The sequence below is a fragment of the Artemia franciscana genome, chromosome 19 (assembly GCF_032884065.1).
Source record: "Artemia franciscana chromosome 19, ASM3288406v1, whole genome shotgun sequence".
NCBI lineage: Eukaryota > Metazoa > Arthropoda > Branchiopoda > Anostraca > Artemiidae > Artemia > Artemia franciscana.
This window is the reverse complement of record NC_088881.1, coordinates 29,734,036-29,750,837: the sequence shown is the minus strand read 5'-3', so window position 1 is coordinate 29,750,837 and position 16,802 is coordinate 29,734,036. Positions and strand designations below refer to the sequence as shown.

The window sequence follows — 16,802 nt, the reverse complement described above, 5'->3', positions numbered from 1 at the left end:
CTCCAAATTTTGTTAGAGTCGTCAGAGTCATAATTTGAATGTGTGCTAAAAGTCACTATCCAGAGACACTTCGCAGTATCAGGCAAATAACGAGAATAAAAATGGAAAGCTAACCTAACCCTTCATTCCAGCTCACGAAAAAGGGCATTTAGTGATGTGTTCTTATCACCCAAATAATTATATCGCTGAAACAGACTTTCATTTTCAACAAATTATAAAATACGTTAAGTTTTGGTAAGAATTTATTCCATTTTCTCAATAAGTAGCTCCTGGTCTTTAACAGAAAATATAGATGACCCTCTTTTTCCGTATCTCATGGCACTGTTTCATTTAATATAATTGTTAGCAACAGCAACATCACCATTTTGGAAACAAAAATGATGGCATGGCATGTCAGGCTGCATCTTTAATAATCCTATTGTAAGTTGAATCTTGAATGCTTGTTCCACCTTGTCTTTTAGAGTTTATCGTTTCTTAATTTTTTCAAGGGAAATATGGGGAATCATAAGGTTGCTAAGTTTACATTTTCAAAATAGACTGATGTTGTCCGTTTAGCCTACACCTCTTTAGTAAATGGTGTTAAAACTTAGAGCTGGATGTTAGTATTCAGGTACTTCTACTAAAAATATGCATTACACATAATTGAAAACACCTTGAAAATCATTAATTTAATCATTCTTTGATGCCCACTAGTAGGCTGATAAGTTTTTGGAACTTATAGTTTTTTTGGTTAAATTCTAGTTTAGTGTCCTCTTGCTATTTTGGAAAGGGGTTAGGTTAGGAAAATAAAACTTTTTGGTGATGGGTCTACAGGCTAAAGTAAATCCTGGGAAGGTATTTTGAAGTACCCACCTCTACTCCTTCCTCCAGAGGGCCCTGAAATTTGCCTACATGGCAGGCCTCTTACAATCAAAATTTTTACAAACCAACATTTTGCCTTAATTTTCAGTTACCAGCTGCTTTTTCTGTGCCTTTAGCCTAGTTCTGAAAATATAATTCCTGTTGTTTGAGTAGAATTCTGAGTTATATCAATGTTTTTTTTTTAATTTAGGAAATATCTTACTTCATTCAAGCACAAGATCTATTTAGCTAGGTTTCCCTTTTTAAACACACATATTTTAAAGGTCATCAAAGGTTAGCACCCTCTAGAGAGAGAGGGAGTTTAGGTAAGTACTTTAAATTACCTTCCCAGGACATACTTTAGCCTGAAGACCCATCCCTGGAAGTTTCATTTTCCTAACCTAACCCCTTTCCAAGATAGCAAGAAGTCACTTAACTAGAATTTTACCTTCTTTTAATCATTATCCCTTTCAGAGAAAAATACAGAATTTGAAAATTATTTTATAAATCCTAAAATAGCCTACTCAGTTCTATGATCCAACATGGATAAATATATGACTCTTTATATTATTGACTTACCAATAAATTGGTAAGTAACCTCATAAATTGGTATTGAGCTAAGTTGTAAAGCTGAAAACAGTTTTGTTATACTTCATTTAAGCAAAAGATCTATTTTTTCTGGTTTCCCTTATATATAAGAAGGATTTTAAAGGTCAGAGCCCTCTAGAGGGAGGAGTGATGGTTGGTACATCAAAATACCTTTCTGGTACATGCTTTTAGTCTGTAGACCCATCCCTTAAAGTTACATTATGTTACCCTAGGCTTTTCCAAGATAGCAAAAAGTAGCTAAACTAGAATTTTACTGAGCAAAATTTCAGGCCACACCAATTGTTCTTTTTAATGGCACTTGGTATTTACCAAGTTACATATAGTGATTGCAATTTCTGTTGGTCTTTTGGTCCTGGTTTTGCCTGGTTTTGGTACTTCCAGATAAGCTAGGACAATGAAAGTTGGCAGGTGTATCAGAAACCAGACCAGATTAAATTAGAAATAGTCTCTTCCCCAAATCAACTATCTGGGGGGAGTAGAGGGATGGTTAATTCAGAAAAAATAGAAAAATTGAGGTATTTTTAACTTACAAATGGGTGAATGGCTCTTAATGAAATTTGATATTAAGAATGATCTTATTTTAGACATCAGAGCTCTTATTTGAAGTCCTGACCAGACCCAGTGACATTGAGGGGAATTGGAAAGGTAAACCAGAAATCTTGGAAAATGCCAAGAGTGGAAAGATCAGGATGAAACTTGGTGTGAAGAATAAGCATAAGTCCTAGATACATGATTGAAATAACCAGACTGGGTCTGTTCTCTGTGATTGAGTTGCAGGAGGGGGTTCAGTGCTTTGGCAAGTTTGGTGCTTCTGAATGTGCTAGGGCAATGAAAATTGGTAGGCTTTTCAGGGACCTGCACAAAATGACTTGATATCAGTTGTTTACCAGATTCAACCATCTGGTGGGGGGACTGGAGGGATGGGAAATTTTGAAAATTGAGTTATCTTTATCCCAAGAATGGGTGGCTAGATCTTAATGAAACTTGAAATATAGAAAGATGTTATGTGTCAGATGCTCCATTTTCAATTTGAATTGGATCTGGGGACATAGGGGCTGGAGGGATAGAAATCTTGGAAAATGCTTAGAATAGAGAGATACATGATTGACATGAGTTGCATGTCTATGTTGTTTCTTCAATAAGAAATACCAGCAAGAATGGTTGTGTTTGTTTCAGTAATATGATTACCTTAAATTACCTTAAATCGCATTTGCCAGCAAGATTAGGTGGTAGATCCTCCTGTAGTTCTCGCTGGTGGTGAGTGATGTAATTATGTTGGCTTAGCTTCCCAGTCCAGCCTCCACTCAGCCCTCTCCCAGTCCCTGTTGAGTCCAGCTTTGAAGGAGTGGGGAGTCTCAGCTTGGATGGTCGACTCAGATAGGCTATTCCAGAGGGAATAGCCTATGATGTATTGGTTTTCGTTTTTCTTTCTTGTTTGTAAATGAGCCCTGCTCCCCACTAACAAACATATTTATAGTTATGTAATTTATTGCTATCCGGGTTGCAGCGCTTGCTAGCAACCTAGTAAGAGAGGATAATGTCCAATAATAAGAAATGAAATAACCAATAACTCCTAGAAATAGGGTCAGATCAAAACAAAAAGTACACTATTAGAAACACCTTGTCAAAAAACCTAAACAGGAAACTTACCATCCCTTGGCTTGAACAATAAAGAAAATATATTGGCTTGAACATCAAGAAAAGTGGCAGCATTAAAAGGCTATTTCCTTTTCTTTTACACCAAAACCAGACTGGCAAAGGTCTTTACCATTTTATATTTGGTTTAATTCACTACAGTTGTTTTGTTCTTTCTGTTCATTATAATTATGTTATGCACTTTCTTATCAAAATTTTTATTGTGCTCGTTTCTGCTCATTCCTATTTATTCTGTCAATTTGTTTTTTCTTGTTAACTTCAAAAGTCTACTTTGTTTTTTATTTGTAATGAAGATGGTTTAGAAGGGTTGCCAAAATACCTACTTATCTTTATTCATCTTCTTCTATTTTTTTCATATGTTTTGATAATGAAAACAATTTGGTTCTGGATTTACCACTGAGTGATTGCCCAAGAAATAATTCAGCTAATAATCTGGAAGTGAGATGGACAAGGCATGGTGGAAGGGCCATGGTTTCACTTTGGTATCCAGTTTAACTGATTAAATATTTGTACTTCTAGTTCAAACAACATCTAAAGTACTTAGCTTTGTGTTTAAAGTTTGCAGGGGTATTAGTGAAGTTTATGGTCTACTTGGAGAATAGAGCCCTACCCTTGTTAATCTTTGTTCGTTTTGATTTTCATTTATTTATTGATAGTGATACGGATAGTTTTACGGTTGGAAGATTATTTGAATTTAATTCCTCTAATTTTTGGCTTAGAAAAGGAGCCCTTAACTTTTCTTTCAAAAACTTGTGATGTGGAAAAAGTTTTTAAATTTATTTCTTTTTTTTTTACTGACATTATTTTTATGGAAAAAAATATTTTATATCTTCTTTTTTTCTGTAAGAATTCATATTTTGGTTTGCTATTTGCTTGTTGGAGAAACTTGTTTAACAGTTTTTAATCCTGACACAACAGTATTTGTTAATTTAGTTTAATACTGCTTAATTTTTATTTTATTTTTAATCTCTCGAATGATAAGAACTTTCTCCTGTAGCAAGTTCTTTTTATTTCTTAACTTGACTCGAAAGGGAATGAATATTTTTATATATAACTAGAAAAGTTTGTCTGTTATTCTTTATTTAACTAAAGCTAGAGTAATTCCTTCAAAAATCTTTGAAAAAGGTGGGGGGGGAACCCCCAACAAGGCAAGTGATCTTGATGAAAGTATCACCAGCCTATAATTATCTTTCCGTGATGATTCTGTGTCCAACTAGTGGTGAAGAAAGCAAACGAAATAAATATGGAATATTTATAAAAAAAAACAACAAATTCCTTTTGTTCAAGATAGGGGACTGTGATTTTCCTACATGGTTTCTTATGGCTATGGTGGCTCCATTTGTGCAGTTCCCATTTTGATCTAAAATCCTTTTCTTTGTGTTTCTGACTATTTTTCAAAATTCTTATATATTGGTTTTTGCAATTAACTTTCAAAAATAAGATTGATTAAATTAATATTCTTAGTTACCAATTTTTAATCAGCTTGAAATGGCAATCCCTCATGAAATGATGTTTTTTGTTTTCTTTCAAACCTGCTGTTAAATTTTTGTCTTCAGTGGATTTTTTCTTTATTGAAATATGAAATCATACCCTAGAATAATCACCTTTCAAAAATTGTAAGTGGTATTTTCCTTTCAAAAGTGGTATTTTCTCTTCAAAAAAGGGTTTCGGTATTCCATGATATGAAAGTTGTTGTTTCAATTTTTGAGTAAATTTTGTTCTAATATAATATATGCTCATCCTCATACATCAAGTAGTTTTTCAAAGATTCTGGAATATTAAAACTACTTACGTCATTAAATTCGTTGGCAAGATCTATAAGTTTTCCGATAAACTTCCAGGATATGAATTTCAGCATGTTTGAGTCTTTAAAGACAAGGTTGTGCAATCGACAAAACCATATTTTTGTTAGTGCTACGTCTAAAAAATAGTTTTGTACAAGTTTACTTGGTACTCATTAGTACCTATTCTTGACATCTCTTGTTATATTGGGATGATCAACTACTTTGTTTTTTAGAAAATATTCAGCTACTGCAAAGCATTTCTTAGATAAATGACTGTTATGTCTGTAGCTCACCCCCCCCCCCCCCTTCGATCCATCCCTATGCATATATTGTGTATTGATTTAATTCAACATTTTCCTAAATATTCCCTTAAAGTTTCACCTTTTACCCTTAGACTCGGTAGAAGTAGTAACTGTAGTATTCACAACAGCAGCAAGAGATGTAAAAACTTTATAATCTAAGCTGTTCTTGAGATATTAATGGAGATCCCAAAGGCATTTCATATGGAAGGGGTCATTGCATAAACTTCAGAAGGGACTCATTCGGTTTGAATCAGAAGTTCTAGTGACCTTTTTAAGAGTCAAAAGAGATCGGAGGGCTACTAGCCATCCCCATCGCCCTTTTCTCCCCAAATACATCGTATAAACATTTTGAGATATCCATTTTAATAAAAATTGTTAAAAGATCATTTAACAAAAACTCCTGGGTCGACATAAACCTAAGGGCCTGGGCGTATGGTTTTTTAAGTTATGTCCTGGGAGCATATATGATTCTTATAGAACGGATGCTCGTATAAACCTCAAAGATGGCTCATTTCATTGGAAATTGAAAGTTCCAATTCACTTTTTAAGAGTCAAATGAGATCAGAGGGCGACTAGCCCTCCCACGCTCTTCTTTCCCAAAAACATCGGATAAAGAATTTTGAGATAGCCATTTTTTAAAGTTGTTTGAAGATCCTATAACGAAAACTTCAGGGTCTGCACAACCCATACAGCCTGGGGGCAGGCCTTGTAAGTTATATCCTGGGAGCATATATGGTTGTTGTAAAGGGAATGCTCCAATAAACTTAAGAGGGCTCATTGATTGGAAATTGAAATTTCTATTTCACTTTTTTAGAGTCAAAAGAGATCATCTGGTAACTAGCCCCTCCCCCTCTCCCAACCCGTTTTTCCCCAAACCCATCCGACAAAAATTTTGATGTAACTACTTTTTTAAAAATAGTCGAAACATCAGATAATAATACTCAGGGTCGGCACAACTCCCAAGGGTCCGGGGGTAAGCTTTATAAGTTATTCTCTGGGGGCATATATGGTTCTTAAAGAAGGGATGCTCGTATAAACATTATAGAGGGCTCATTTGATTGGACATTCAAAGCTCTGGTTCCCTTTTACAGAGTAAAAAAAGAGACCAAAGAACAACAACCCCTCTTCCACCACATCCTTTTTTCCCTAAGCCCATGTGGTCAAAATTTTGAATTAGCCATTTTGTTAAAAATAGTTCGAAAATGCGATAATGAAAACTCTGGAGTCGACACGAACCCCTAAAGCACTGGAGCAACAGGTATAAGCTATGTTCCTAGGCCATATAAGGGTTCATGTAGGGGGGGGGGGGTCTTAGAGACTTCATAGGTGACTCATTGAAAGTTCTAGTTACATTTTTATGAGTCAAAAGGGATCGGAAGGTATCTACCCCCTCCCCAAACCTACTCCCTTTTCCACAATTGTATCGGAACAAAATTTTGACATTGCCAGTTTGTTCAAAAGAGGCCAACAATCAGATAAAAAAATATTCAGGGTCAACATAACCTCCCCCCTCCCTAGAGCCTGGGAAGAGTTGTAATTTATGCTGTGGGGGCATATAAAGTCTTATGGAATACGTGGTCGTATACAACTCGGGGGAACTCATATGATTAGAAATTGAAAGTTCTAATTCCCTTTTTAAGAGTCAAAAGTGATCTGGTTGCCAATAACCCCTCCTCGCTTCCTCCACCAGCCCTCTCTTCGTCAAAAGGGTCTGATTGAATTTTATATAGCCATTTTGTTAAAAATTTACCAAAGTTCACCAAACACTACAGGGATAACTACTGGAAGGCCAGAACCTTCGGGTAAGGGTTGTAAATTGGATTAACTTCGGAGATGCCATATTCGATTTTAATTTGAAATTTCTAGTCACAAGTGATCAGAGGGCAACTACCCCCTCCCTCCCCTGGAAGGCCCCTTTTCCCCAAATGTATCTGATCAAAATTTTTAGATCTCCATTTTGTTCAAAATAGTTTAAAGATCAAATTAACAAAAGCTCAGGGGTCAACATAGCCCGGGGGAAGTGTTGTAAGTTATGGCCCCCGAAGGAGGGGGCAGATAAGGTTTTTGTAAGGGGTGATCGTGTAAACATCAGAGGTGGCTTATTTGATTGCAAATTGAAATCTCTAATTAACTTTTTAAGAGTTATAAAAAGTGATGTTGGACACATATCCCCCCCCCTTCACCCTCTTTTCCCCAAATGCACCCACTCAGAATTTGGGATAACCATTTTGTTTGAAATTTTTCAACGATCAGATGACAAAACTTCAAGGTTCACATACCCTTGCCCCCCGAAACCCGTGTGAAGAGTTGAATTTTATGCCCCCGGAAAAGGTCGTAATAACTTCGAAGGGGACTCAAATGATTAGAAATTGCAGTTTAAATTGGAATCTCTAGATCAATTTTTAAAAGTCAAGAGCAATCAGACTGTTTGCATCCCCCCCCCCCAACTTTTCTTTTTCTAAATGTTGTCTATCAAAATTTTAAGTTAGCTAATTGCTATGCTCATGGGTTTGATAGTCCGAAATACAAGAGCTGAATGAACATTATTCATTTTTGTTTATTTTATTGCATTTTAGTTTTTTTTTTTTTTAATGTCGAGTGAAGTCCCATAGTTTTGGGTACTTCGGAAAAACAATAATATCATAAATATTATCCATGGAACTATAAGAATCAGGATACAAAGTTTGTCAAAAAATGTAAGTTTTTTCTAATATTGAATGTGCTTCGACCTGGTTTTTCGGTTATGTTAAAGTGTTTGGAGGTTATATGCTATTGTATATACCCTTAGCTCTTCTACAACATTTCTCTTGTGACCTTTTGACACCCATCCTGCACACAGTGTGCTTTCATTATATTTTACACCCCCTCAACATTTTGAATTTCAACATAATATTCTTTACCTTTTTGGAGACTCGGGATGAAACATGCCCTATTTTCCCAACAAAAAACCCTTTATATAAACAATTGACAAATTATATAACTTAAAATACTTACCCCAGGGAGTCTGGGGGTTACGTCATCCCTGGAGTATAGTTATTAGACTTTTTGACTGTTTTGAACGAGATATTCCAAAATTTTGATCAAATGTCTTTGGAGGAAGGGCAGATAAAAAGAGAATGCTAGGGAGATCGATTGCTCTCCAAACACTTTTTAACATCCTCCTCAACATTGCAATCAAATAAGCCTTTTCCCAAGTTTGTGCGATCAGCCCTTCCAAATGAAATGCCTCTGGTAAATTAATAACAATAATAATAATACATTTAAGTCTTGTGACCTTTTACTATAGGCAACACTAGTGCATTCTTTACGACAAACAGCCAACTCGTTTTGTGCATCTTATTTAAAGGTCTTCAATTTTTCATTAATTTTGATTAAGTTTAAACTTAATACCCTCATCTATTCATGTGATATTGCATATACACTTTTTTGATAACAGGATGCATATAGTATCTTTAAATTTGGTTTAAAATGCTTCACATCATTCCCTAAAGTTTCACCTTAATACCCTTACCCTTTTCAAACACACCTAGAATATAGATCTCCCTTTTCTTTATGATAAATCCTGCATATAAAAGAGGGCAAATTGCAAAATCTGTAAACCTTGTCCCGGGCAAGTTGGGGAGGGGGGCGATTGCATCTACGGAGGAACAGTTACTGGAGTGTTACTGTTTCGAAAAAAGAAGATTTTCCAAACATTTTCTTAGTGATGGGAAAAGGGAGCATCTAAAAGGGGCAAGGGGGCTTGCTGCCTTCCAAATACTTTTCGACGTCCCCTAAAATTTTCAACTTAATACCTTCAGACATTCCTTATATATTGATGGTACGTCCTTCTGAAAACCAGCACGTACACAGTGTGTTTTACTGTGTCCGGTGTCGTTTTTCAAAGCTGTGGGGGGCTATGTCATTCCCATATTAATAGTCGTTGAAGCTTATGACTATCTTGAACAAAAAGTCTATTACTAAATAATATGGAATATTTTTGAAAGAAAGGCAGCTAAAAAGGTCCTTAGAGAGGGCTGGCGGCCCTCCAACCACTTTTCAACATCCTCTAAGTTTCAACTTAATACCCTCAGCCGTAAATAAAATACCCTCTTATTTAATAAACTGAATGGTAGTGCCTTTTGATTTAGCATAACAAACCCCTCAACATCCTCCATAACTTCAGCTTAATACCCTTAGCCTTTTCGGATACACCCAGAATCAAATATTACCCCTTCTTCAAATGATAAATTCTGCTTGTAAACAATGGGCAAATTCAATAATTTAAATCCTTGCCCGGGGATATGGGAGGGGGGCATTGCATCTCTGGAAATATAGCTATTAGATCTTCTGACCAGTATGAGCAAAACGACGATCCCAAAATTTTGATCAGTGCTGAGGAAGGGGGCACTTAAAATTGGCAATGGGTGGGGCTGGGTAGTTGTCCTCTAATCTAATAAGAGAATTCACACTTAATGGAAAGGGTAGGAAAACAGTTTATATTTGAGTGGCCTAGAAAAAAAGGTTTGAATTGTCTTTTGGACTAAAGAAATTAGCATATAGTTAGATGGCATAAAGTTAAACTAAAGTTTAACTTTAATGCTTACTCACGTAAAGGTTTAAGGAAGGCTAACGAAGCAACTTTTAGAGCTTTGCGGACAACTTTACAAACTTTACGAACGTTATCTGAGCCATCCTTAAGGCTTTCTATTATCCCGTTTCATTTTAATCATTTAAAAACAGCAACATAAGAAATATGGCGGGTTGTTCGGCAGTACTTTATTTTTCTATTTCAATCAAGTTTGGTAAGTTGAACGTTTGTATCCTCTTGTAGTTTAGATTTTAGTATTTCTTTTAAGGGAAAGATGGGAAAATCATGAGATGGTTAATTTAAACGGCTGTAAATTGACAATTGTGATGTCACTACAGCCAATTGTTATTTAGAAAATGGTATTAAAACTTAGTTGGATGTTAGTATATAAGTACTCCTGCTCGAAGTGAACACAACATTGTATTGTCAATACTTTTATTATTGTAAAATGATTTATCAATTCATTCCTTGGTGACTATTAATTCAATCAATAAATAGGCTAATAGGTTGTCAGAATGTTAGTTTTTCTCTGAGTAGGCCCAACTGTAAACAAGAAGCAAGAGTAGGAAGCTTACCATTACATTAGCTTTTCTAAAATTTGTATTGGGTTCCTTATGCTAGCTTCATAGTTTTATCCTGAAGGGAGAGTTGGGAATGTGTGCAGGATTTTTTTCCTTTTTTGAAGGGCCTTTAGGGGGGGGGGGGGCTCAATATTAAGAATAATGTATTTATTTTGGGCCCAGAGAGCTGGACCTCAAGGCCTGCATCCCTAAAAGTATGTCCCTGGAGAGGATGGCTCATACCTTACATTAGGAACAGCTTGAAAATGGAATTTAAAAGTTAAATTCACAAAGTTACCTGTACAGAGGTTTAATAGATGGGGGTATTGCTCAGAAATAGGTTTTACCTTATTTTGCCATTTCCCATTGTGAAAATTTAAGACAAAAACCCTAAAAATCAGTTAGGGTAAACCAACCGGTTGTCAGTCACAGACTAAATCCCGGGCAGAATTTTTGATTGGATTCCAACATGCCCAATACTCGGTCAAAATACATTAATCTCGCGCACCCAATCTCAGTCAGAGACTTGCTTTTTCTGAGTCACTTCCAAAAAACCTGTTTAGATATTCTTTGCTGAGATCTATGACTCAGGCTCTTTGTCTGGTTATTAGACATTTTAATGTCTTGAAATTTGTTATTTTAATTTGGATTTTCAGAGAGAAAACAGTGGATCCAGGATTTTCTTTGGGGGGGGGGCATAATAGGTTGCTTAGATAAACTTGCAAACAAAAAAATACCCGCAATTTAAAGGGAATCTCAACAATTATGTGTCATAGGGTAGAGGAAATGGTCTAAAGTACTAAAGAGTTTGGCCTTTATTTTAATGTTTAAGGATGAACAGAGGAGGTGATATGACATATAATGCAGAGAATAAAAAAATAAAAAAACTAGGCTATGTTGTAAAAGCAATCCCTCTTTGCAAAAGAAAGCAGACTCAAAACGGACTGCCAAAAAAGTAATGATAGGCCTATCAATCTCTTTGCCTCAGTGCCATAGCAAGACTCAAAAACAAATTTTAGACAGTAAAACAAAGTAAATATTTTGCTTTTCAGTCCCGTTGTGACAAAATAATCCTGAAATATCATTTTGACAGCCTAAAGAAGTTAGGATTTTAAATTTCTCCTCCTTGTTATTATGAAACAAAGATTTTTGCCTTGCAGTTGGCTTTTGCAGTAATATGGACAGATTCTGTTGATAAGCCTAAACTAAATTTGATAATTTTTGGTGGTATGTGACATCAGTAAAATCTAACAAAGACTGCACAAAGTTACTAAAATCTGATTTTTTACAACAATAGTTACTTCAAAAGAATCGCATTTTAATGTTAATTTTAAATATATAAGTTTCATCAAGTTTAGACTTACCCATCAAAAGTTACGAGCCTGATAAAATTTGCCTTATTTTAGAAATAGGTGGAAACACCACTTAAAAGTCATAGAATCTTAACAAAAATCACATAATCAGATTTAGCGTATCAGAAAAACCCTGCTTTACAAGTTTCAAGCTCCTATCTACAAAAATTTGGAATTCTGTATATTTTGCCACAAGACAGATCACAGATGCATGTTTCTTTGTTTTTATTGTTGTTGTTTTTTTACCCAGGGGTGATTGTATTGACCCAGTGGTCCTAGAATGTTGCAAAAGGGCTCATTCTAATGGAAATTTAAAGTTCTAGTTCCCTTTTAAAAACAATGAAAAAATAAATATGAAAAAGTTTTTTCAACTGAAAGTAAGGAGCAACATTAAAACTTAAAACGAACAGAAATTATTACGCATATCAGGGGTTCACCTCCTAATACCTTGCTCTTTACGCTAAAGTAATTTTAGTAATTCCAACTTTTTATTCTATGCCCTTTGTGATTCAAGGGTTATTGTTAAGGAATTGGGACAAAATTTAAGTTTGAGTGTAAAGAGAGAGGTATTGACGAGGACGTGAACCCCCTCACATACGTAATAAAACCTTCAAATATAGAAGTTCGTTACGTAAGTTATGTATATTTTTACTAATAAAACAATCATAAAATTAAAAGTTCTAGTTGCCTTTTAAGTAATCGAAAAATTGGAGGGTAGCTAGGCCTACTCCTGGCCTACTCCTCTGCTCCTTGTTTTTTCAAAATCGTCAGACCAAAACTATGAGAAAGCCATTTAGCTAAAAATATAAATTAATGTACAAAATTCGTTCTAATTATTCATGCGCGAAGAGCCAAAATCAAAACATGCATTAATTCAGAAACGTTCGGAAATTCAACAAAACAAGTTTTTTGAAACTGAAAGTAAGGAAGCGAAATTAAAACTTAAAACAAACAGAAATTACTCCGTATATGAAAGGGGCTGTTCTCTCTTCAACACTCGCTCTTTACTAAAGTTTTTTAATGTATTTAAAGGTGGAAAGGAGAGAAAGAGTCAAAATTTAGCGTAAAGAGCAGGGTGTTGAAGAGAGAACAGCCCCTTTCATATACAGAGTAATTTCTGTTCGTTTTAAGTTTTAATGTTGCTCCTTACTTTCAGTTAAAATAACTTGTTTTTTTTATTATTTAATATATCTTAAAACCATATAAAAAATATATCTACACAAATTTAGGAAACATTCATTGTGCTAATTCAGCCACATTAAAGAATTCTGACCACCTGCTAATGATGTATCTTGAAGATGGAATTATTTTTCCTTATATATTCAATTCTTTTGTTTCATTATCTCGAAATCTGTCTTACATTGCATATGCTGATGACATTATCCTTCTAAGTTGGTCCAAGTCTAGTCTTGTTTCTAATTTTAATATTTTAATTAATTGTTTAAAAGGTTTGGGCCTTTCTATCAGTTTTGAAAAATGTCAATTTTTTGTTGTAAATTGTTTAGAGGATAATGTCAGGGCGACTCTCGATTGCAGCAATTGTGTGATTTTTTTAGTTGTTGCCAATAGTCACTTATTTGGGATTACCTATGCTGCTTCGAAAAGAGATTTTAAACCAGTCCTGGTTCAGCATGTTAAGATGAAACTACACAAGGCATTTGGTCTTTTAATTCGTTTTCGGGGTCTTTACCGTCGGGACGTCCTTGGTTGTATGTATAGTGCTGTTGCTTGCCTCACGCATTGTTCCCATCCCTCCTCTTCCGAAATACCACACCTTCAGATCTTTTGCCAATTAAAGTTTCTTATTTAAAATTTTGTAAATTTTACTTGGTTTCCCGCTTTCTTTTAGTAAAACTGAGATTGTTTGAAAGCTTAATGTGAAGGATCCTGTAGTCTGTATAAAGAAACAAGAGCTAAGAGCTCATATGGCACTTGTGACAAGGCAAGAAGAGCTAAGAGCCAAGAGATCATATGGTATGAGCTCTAATAAAATTCTATGAATCAATAGATTGAAAAAAGGAAAATAAGAGGCTTAATGCCAGTCAGGATTTAAAATAAGAGCTCTGAGTCATGATGTCCTTCTACATATCAAGATTTATTAAGATCTGATCTCCCACTCGTAAGTTATAAATACCTAATTTTTTCAAATTTTTCCTCTCCCTTTATCCCCCCAGATGGTCGAATCTGGGAAAACGACTTTATCAAATCAAATTGTGCAGCTCCCTGACACGCCTATCAATTTTCATTGTCCTAGCACGTCCAGAAGCACCAAACTCTCAAATCACTGAACCCCTCCCCCCAACTCCCCCAAAGAGAGCGAATCCAGTACGATTCTGTCAATCCCGTATCAAGGACATTTGTTTATTCTATCCGCCAAGCTTCATATACATATATATATATATATATATATATATATATATATATATATATATATATATATATATATATATATATATATATATCAGGCACATACACAGGAATTTTTTTCGGGGGGGGGGAACCTTCGAAACAGCAGATATAAAGTAGCACTTTTTTTTTATTTAGTAATGCAAAAAGCACGTATATCGGAAAATACACATTAACTTTAATTTGTAGTATTGTAGCGGATGGGGAGAAGAAGACTGAAGGCTCAAAAGTACGTTTAAGGCTAAGTTTATGTTCATAGCGATTTAGAACCAGTGATTAATCTATTATATCCCACTGAAAGGGAAATTTTTAGGGTTAACAGTGCAATATGGGTGTTGCAGGGGGTAGTTCTTCTATTGCAAAAACATAGATTTTAATGAAAAATGGTAGTTTCCAAAATTGATCCATAAAAGCTGTACTTTATCCTGAAAAGGGGGAATAAACGCCCTGGTATCAAGAATAATTCTGTAAATTGATCATCCCCCTCATTGTTCCCTGAAAGTTCTAACTTAATACATTAAGTCATTCCTGAGATAGGCAAATTTGACAACCTGCATGCACACAATGTACTTTGATTTAGTTCAACATTCCTGAAAGCCTTATCTGAATGCAGTTGGCCTTTTTGGACACAAACCCCTCTTCCCAATAACAAATCACATGTAAGTTAAGGGCAAATCAAATAACTTACAGCTCTGCCCCAAGGGCTAGAGGGGAGTTGTCATCCCCAAAGGCATAGTTATTAGACCTTCGAACTATGCTCAGGAAAATGGCATTCTTAAAACTTTTATCAGATGTTTTCAGAGAAAATAGGCGCATGGGAAGGAAGGGGTGCTGATTGCCCTCCAATTACTTTGACTCTGAAAATAGACACTAGAAGTTTCAATTTCAAATCTAACAAACCCTTTTAGGAGTTCCTGCAGTGACTCCTTCTATGCAAACTGCTTTGGTGAAGTTAAATAAGAAAACAAAATTATAATACACTATGCAAACATGGGTGCTCCAAAAAATGGAGGAAGATTTGCTAGATGTTTCCAGAGAAATCGCCTATGGACTGTTTTGGGTACCAGGCTCACTGACCGTATTTCAAACTTTAGGCTCTATGAAACGTGTGGTTCAAATCCACTTTCTAAGGCTATAATGACAGATAGGTTGAGATGGCTAGGACTTGTTCTGGAGGCTCAAGACCTTTTCCATGTAGAGGGGGGAAATAAAAGCTGAATTTCAAAATTAAAAAAAGCAACTCCAGGCAATAAAAAAAAATAATAAAGCCAGTTCTATTGTAACAATCAAAGATATATTTAATTTAGTCAGTAATTATAAATTAACTTAAGTGTGATACAAGTCATTTCTATTCAGAAACTATGTTGATGGACACCACAGCTACCTTACTTGACCTAAAAGCTGTCTTCTGGGAAACTATAACATTTAGCAATGAAATAATTTTCGAAATAATTTATATAGTTTTAGCATTAATGAAATATCCATTCAGGAACATTCTGTTAACTCATCAGTATTTTATAGATAGAAACCACAATAAAAGATTCAGATATTGAACTAGGTATTTTACACTGAGCAGGAAAGCAAAGTCACTGTCACTTTATGCTCAATAATACCAAAAACTTTATACCTCCATCTCTCACAGGCCTGTGTTGAAGCTCCTGATTGATACATGCTTCTTGAAGCATGTATTCCCAACGATTTTTGAAGATTCTTAGAAACTCGTCATCACAAAACTCATCTTTCACACCAGCAACAACATCTTCGATTATCTGTAGATAAAATTCTCTCTAAAAATGGGAAAATTCAACATAAAACCAGATTAGCAATAATACAACTTTAGTTGGTAAATTTCATGTTTAAGCAATCAAGAAAGGCCCTACCAGTAGCTATTAAAGCATGGTGATAAGACTAAGGATTTAATATTGCTTTCCTTTTTTATTTAAATCTAACAGGTTAGGATTTAGAAAAGGTATGTGGCTAAAATATGTTTTCTGGGTCTCATATATGGTGTACATCTATTTCTGAAGATCTATAACTGTTTTAGTTTTATGAAAAAAAAAGTTCTCAAAGGTTAGTGTCTCTTATAGGTGAAAAAGGGATGAAGGTAGATTCCTTCTCAAGAGCCCCAACTGTAAGCTGATAGCATACCCTACAATTTTTCCGCCTGTTATTATTACCTCAAATTACATTGTCCAGCAAAATAAGGGAAAATCTAGTAGAGTTCCTGGTCAGTGATAACAGGGAGTCATTGACTCAATTCCATCCCACTCTGTCTTCCTTGGTTAAATAGATCAGCTCTTGTCAGCAACAATCTTAAGGGTATCAACAGTGGAAGCAATGACCACAATATCAGGAAGATTGTTCCAATGGCCAATCACTCTATTGGAGAAGTAGTGGTTGCAGACTTTGGTATCTGCCTTTCTCTGGGACAAATTCTTGATATGTCCCCTTTTCCTAGAGGATTTGTCAAATTGAATGGGGTTTTGACATAAGGAATCAGCATTCAAAAGTTTGTCATTATGACATCACATCTTTGACATATATACAGAAGCATTGGAAGTTGTAGCTTATTCAATTTAGATAATCAAGATTCTCGCATCCATTGTCCCCCATCTTTGGAAATTTTTTTTCTGCTGATAACCCTTGTTCAGGGTCATTGCAGTACACATCCCAAATTATAGCAATGGTCACATCAGACCCCCATACACTTAGGGTATAACGTT

At 35.2% G+C, this 16,802-nt stretch overlaps 2 protein-coding genes across 6 annotated transcripts in view; both read left to right on the top strand.

The window, feature by feature from the left end:
• Nucleotides 1-16,802, top strand: part of LOC136039533 (WD repeat domain phosphoinositide-interacting protein 3-like) — a 475,762-nt gene that overhangs the window by 108,605 nt on the left and 350,355 nt on the right. The window lies entirely within an intron of this gene.
• Nucleotides 352-16,802, top strand: part of LOC136039531 (uncharacterized) — a 61,012-nt gene continuing 44,561 nt past the window's right edge. For 3 of the 5 annotated variants that reach the window (XR_010620476.1, XM_065723336.1, XM_065723333.1), the window contains exon 1: nucleotides 352-420. Coding sequence is in view for 1 of the 5 variants with exons in the window: in XM_065723335.1 (XP_065579407.1) it covers nucleotides 386-420 (35 nt within the window). In the remaining 4 variants the exon portion in view is untranslated. The remainder of the gene's footprint in view (nucleotides 421-16,802) is intronic. The other 2 variants (XM_065723334.1, XM_065723335.1) reach the window with 2 other exon arrangements.